Source organism: Manihot esculenta, chromosome 6 (genome assembly GCF_001659605.2).
Source record: "Manihot esculenta cultivar AM560-2 chromosome 6, M.esculenta_v8, whole genome shotgun sequence".
NCBI lineage: Eukaryota > Viridiplantae > Streptophyta > Magnoliopsida > Malpighiales > Euphorbiaceae > Manihot > Manihot esculenta.
This window is the reverse complement of record NC_035166.2, coordinates 21,315,855-21,321,854: the sequence shown is the minus strand read 5'-3', so window position 1 is coordinate 21,321,854 and position 6,000 is coordinate 21,315,855. Positions and strand designations below refer to the sequence as shown.

The 6,000-nt window shown below is 32.4% G+C and overlaps 1 protein-coding gene across 1 annotated transcript; it reads left to right on the top strand.

The window, feature by feature from the left end:
• The first annotated feature begins 2,571 nt into the window (after positions 1–2,571).
• Positions 2,572–4,408, top strand: LOC110616971 (protein STRICTOSIDINE SYNTHASE-LIKE 10). The gene is made up of 3 exons (XM_021759518.2): positions 2,572–2,904; positions 3,472–3,741; positions 3,845–4,408. The coding sequence occupies exons 1-3, from the start codon at positions 2,633–2,635 to the stop codon at positions 4,344–4,346; spliced, it is 1,044 nt and encodes a 347-aa protein (XP_021615210.1). The 5' UTR covers positions 2,572–2,632; the 3' UTR covers positions 4,347–4,408.
• The last annotated feature ends 1,592 nt before the right edge of the window (positions 4,409–6,000 follow it).

The following is a 6,000-nucleotide window of genomic DNA, read 5'->3' as shown; positions in this document are numbered from 1 at the left end:
ATTCAGTCTATGGTGTATCTAAGGTCATGTTCCGCACCAACCCTTTGATAATATTTAATGTTTTAATTTAGTTAAAATATTCATATTTTAAAATTGTGGAAATTGCTAGTGAAAAGTTTTTTTTTTTTTTAATTATTAACTAATCACTCCCATAACAATTAATTACCATTAAATCAGTCTTTTTATTAAAATAAATCAGTCTTTTTATTAAAATTTATTATTAAATTATAATAATTTAGTCGTTTGAATAGAGACTAAATTATATAAATTTTATTAAATTTGAAGGATTATATTATAAATTACTTTAATAAACTCGTACGATCAAGATCATCTTGACTAAATACTCGGACTAATCATCATGTGTAGACAAAACCACATCCATAATAACTTTGGCTTCAAATTACTCTAATATCACCACAAAGGAGGATTCATCACTCTAATTTTCAATGACAATATCAATAAAATTCAGATTCAATCGTTAATTCGAAATTCGAATTTTCTTAACACGTGGGGACAAACATTAATTGTTTGTTAAATCCACCCATAATTGAGGCATTTAAGGATGTGGTTAGTAAGGCCATCTCCAACGCTGCGCCAAATCCCATTTTGGCGTTGGAGATGGCCCTCCAACGCAGCGCCAAAATCCACGGGATTTTGGCGCTGAGCTACAGTGCCACGCCAAATATGGCGTGGCACTGTAGCAGCGCCATTTCCTCTCTTCTTTTTTTTTTTTTTAATTTATAATATAATTTAAATTTTATATTTTTTATAATTTATAATATAATTTAAAATTTATATATATTTTTAATTAAATTTAATTTTTTTACTCTTATAATTTATTATATTTTTAATTTATTTTATATTTTTATAATTATTAAAATTTAATTTATATTTTTAATTTATTTTATATTTTTATAATTATTATTTAATTAATATATTTTTATAATTAATATATTTTTATTTGTTTATTTATAAAATAATTAAATATTTGAATATTAAATGAAAATATAAAATATATAAGTATTTAGAATGAATATATAAAATTATATAAATTTTTTGAGTAAAATATATAAATAAAATTAAAGTAAAATAAATAATATAATATTAAAGAGAGAGAAGAATATAAATAGAATATTCTTTTTGGTGTTAAAATTGGTGCAGAAGGTTGGAGTAAATATTGCACCATTTTAGTGCAAAGCACCAAAATGGTGCAAAAAATAGTGCATAGGGTTGGAGATGGCCTAATTTAAAAAAAAAAGTCAGATTAATTAATCCAACTAACAATTGTATTTTTTTCTTTATTTGAGTCTGTTTAAGGATAACCTACACCCAACATATTAAATAATAGTACATAGGAAGCTAATACATAAATTAACATATGAAAATAGAAAATAACCCATAATTTAAATAGATAGAAAGGAAAATAAACCTATATTAAAAATAAATTATAATTAAAAAAATTAGAGAAAATAGAGTATTATATTTTTATATTTAACAGAGATTACAGAATGGATCTACTGGTTATATTCATACTTAAATTTAATTAGGAGAAATTTGTTATATAAATATTGGATCTCTCAAATGAAAATAAATAAATAAATAAATGGAATTCTGAACTGAATCCATGTAGTGTATGTATGGCACGAAATTAAGCTATCAAATCATACCAGATAATCAAATTTAATTTGATGTCTCCCTCATTAAATTCCATCAACCAACCATTCTCTATATATATATATATAGGTGGGTTTATTATTATTATCTCTTATTATTGGTGAAACAAAATTAACAATATAAATACATTTTTTTTTGTTTTAAATTATAATTTTTCTCTTTAAAAAAGTTTTTTATTTCATCAATCAATAAAATATTTTAATTAATCTTTAAAGTGTTTCGTTTTTTAAAAAAATTATGAAAATATTTTTCTACGGAGAACCACAGTTGATAGATATTTTTGGTTTTTTAAAATTTTATTAAATAATTAATTTAATTATTTAAATATCTATAAATAGAATATCATATTAACAGCTTATTTAAATTTTACCAACCGCTTGAATATCTAACGAACACTTAGTAAATGATCTCATGGAATATATTCTTGAGGTCCATTTTGGACCTTTCATGAAAGCAACTTCACAGCGCATTATTGCCGGCCTGATATTATATTTCAAAGAATAATTTATTAAAACAATCATAGTTCTCGATAATTATATCTCAATAAACATGCCAAATCTCATATTTTATTCGATTTTTAAACATCAATCCCTATTTAATAAGTATATTTAATAAGTGTATTTAAATAAATATGAAAAATCTTATATTTTATTCAATTCTCAATCATCAATTCTCATTGAAAAATAATTTATTAAAGGTATTTAATTTAATATAAATTTGAAATATTCTAATTATGAAATATACGACAACTAATTGACGGTGGTGGTAATAGTTTGTATCAAAATTACTATTCTAAAGATATTTAATTAGGTTATTGTGTTGTTAGCAGATATGTATGCATACCTAAAATATTTATTGACTTCTCAATTTTTTGGCTATAAATGAAAGCAAACGCTGCAACGTCTTTGCTCTCTCTGCAGAAGTGGTCACATAGAGATTAGAGATAATCTCTGTCGCCATGGATAATCTGTTGGCTACCACGTTTTTGTCTTGTTTCTTCTTCTTCTTTGTAATTTCTTCAGCAGAGGGTCATAAGCTGCTGTCTGGTAAAATGCGTTCTGAAGATGACCTCAAGAGCTACTCTCAACTTGATCTCCCTGGAGTGGTTGGCCCAGAAAGCATTGCCTTTGATTGCAACGGCAAAGGGCCATATGTTGGTGTTTCCGATGGCAGAATCCTCAAATGGCAAGAACTTGGTTGGGCTGAGTTTGCTGTTTCTTCATCCAACAGGCAAGACCTAATTGTTCCGACATATAATAATTGTAAACATAAAAATTAACCCGTTACAAACACATACGTGCATGAAAATTGTTTTCTTAATTATTCTATGTATGATGTATCTCTCCTTTTTGAATCTGCATTGCATGGGAGGACATGGTCGTCACTCTAGGTAAATTATTTGAAGAATAGAGAGGAGTTGGATCAAGTGAAAGAGAAGGGTAGGTGGAGTGAGTTTAAATGTCCTGATACTATATACTGCATCTTCTTAAATATTTCTCTGATCAAAATTAATTTCCCAGCGCCCCACAGTGTCAGTGGATATTTATACTTTATAGGTTAGCTGAACTTCTTTATTTTGTTAGGGTGAGATTAAAAAAAAAAAAAAAACATTCCACCTTCATCAATTGAAACTCAGATCTAGCTACGATACATTTCAATCCAAAAATTGAATCAAAATGGTTGAAATGATTACCTGTTTCTTCAACAAAATGGTTTATGAAGGCTAAGCATACACTTCGTATTTTTCCCCATCTGCAACCGAGCAGATTAAAAATTTTGTATGATTTGATAAATTAGGGACAGGAAAGCCTGTGATGGCTCAACAGACCCAGACAAGGAACCTATTTGTGGAAGACCACTAGGCCTCAAATTCAATCCTGCAACTTGTGATCTCTACATTGCAGATGCCTACTATGGACTTCTAGTTGTAGGACCAAAAGGAGGTGTTCCCACACAGCTTGCTACTTCAGCTGAAGGAGTCCCTTTCAGATTCACCAATGGTTTAGACATTGATCCCAGAACAGGAGTGGTTTATTTCACAGACAGCAGCATTTACTTCCAGAGAAGGTCAGTTCATTTCAGTTCCTTAAAATTCACAAGCTTTAATAAGATTCCATATATAATGAACTTGTGGTTTAGTACTGACAGAACTCGTTGCTTGATCATTTAGGGTTTATATTTTGGCGATCATAAGCTCTGACAAAAGTGGAAGGCTATTGAAATATGATCCAAGGAGCAAGAAAGTGACAGTATTGTTCAGAGGCTTAGCATTTCCAAATGGGGTGGCGCTGAGCAAAGACAATTCGTTTATTGTAGTTGCAGAATCAGGCAGATCAAGAATCCTGAAGTTTGTGCTCGTGAATTCTGAAATTCATTCCCCAGGAGAAGTGTTTGCTGAACTTGGAAGATTGCCAGATAACATCAAGAGGAATGAAAATGGAGAGTTTTGGGTGGCATTAAATACTGGAAGAGGAAGGATTCAGAGAATGGGTGGTGAATGGTTTGTGAATGATCCTGTAGGAATCAAGTTCAGTGAGGATGGAAAAATAGTTAGGGCTTTGGATGGAAATGGTGGGAAAATACTTGACTCGGTTAGTGAAGTTGAAGAGCATTATGGAAGGTTGTGGTTAGGATCTGCTGTGCAGCCTTATGTTGGCTGCATGAAGAATTAGCAGCAATTGATTGAAATTAAGAAGTTATATATATTATTAATGGGAAAATTACTTTTTAGTCCCTGAGGTTTAACGTAATTAACACTTCTATCCCTCTATTTTGGCAACCCAACATTTAAGTCCCTCACTTTCTCTTCCGTCCAAATCCGTAGTCCTTACATCCAAAATAACCGTTTGGTCAAAGAGTCAAAGGTGAGAGGTGAAAATTTTTTTCAAAAATGCCCTTAATGAACTTATTAAAACCCCCTCAACCTGAAATCTCTCGATCTTTCTTCTCTTTCACATTCTCTCCTTTCTTTTTGCCCATTGCTGATTCTCTTTTTTTTTTTCCTCTCTTTTCCATCTTTTTCTCCATCACGAATTTGATATTTTGTAGCACAGTAATTATATATGAAATTAAATCTTGTCAACTATCAAGAAAATCAAGTAAACCACCCAGATCTCACCATGGATTACAGGTGGAGAAAGACTTGGAAAGAAAATTTTCAACGTTGAGCAGAGAAAATTATTCAGACAATAAGATGCAAATGAAAAGATGTCAAACAGCTTGGATCTAACACAAAACTGAAAAATTCTCGTTCTAATATTAAATGTAACAGCCCGGCCCGTACGACCGGCCCTGTTACCGCTCACAGCCCGTGACCTTCCTCTGGGCCCAGCCACTGTGAGCAGCTCTTAACATCCCTTCACCCTCACGGGTTCCAGGCAGGATTTGTCCCTCGGGGGAGCCATTACGGCCCGCCCTAGCCCGAGTGGATTTGGCCCAATTCCTTCCTCTGGGAATTAGGTCGCCTCCCCCACTGCTCGAACCCTTGACCTCCCACTTTAAGGGAATAGTCTGGTGAGAGTGAGTACCAATTGTTCAAATTAAGAGCTGCTCACGACGCCAGTGGAAAGCCCGAGGTGGCAAGAGGCCAGGCGAGGGATAGCCCTGGGCCGTGAGCGGTAACAGTGCCGGGGATCACAAAAATAAATAATTTCTAGCCCTGGGCCGTGAGCTGTTACATTAAAACCCACATCACAAAAATAATCAAACACCAAAATCCAAACTCAAAAGTTACAAACAAAAGAGAAAAAAAAACAGCAATCACAGAGACCCAAAATTGGGAAAAAAAAGTGCTAGAAGCTTAAAGGAAAATAAATTGAAAAATAGAGTTGACACAAGAAATTACTTGAAAATCAAAGAGAGTTATCATTTTCCTTTCCCAAGGAAGAGAGAATCAAGGTCAATCCTGCAACAGAGAAGCTATATTGGCGAGGTTGCAATCTCGCCATCCCGCACTCACAGCTTTTCCAACTTCTGCTGGGTCTCCTCACACTATCTGCCATCCCGCACTCACAATTTCCTAAATCAGAAAGAAAATTATAAAAGAAATCAAGTTTCCATGGAACTTTCATCAAGTTTCCATGGAACTTTCATCAAGTTTCCATGGAACTTTCATCAAGTTTCCATGGAACTTTCATCAAGTTTCCATGGAACTTTCATCAAGTTTCCATGGAAATTTCAAGAATTATTTAATAATTTCTAGAACTCACTGAGAATTTCAAGAAATGGAGAGAAAAAAAGAGAGAGGGAAGGATTGAGAGGAAGGAGAAGAAAGAGAGATGCGCGGAGAGGATAAAAGAAATAGAGATGATATGAGGGAGAAAAGGA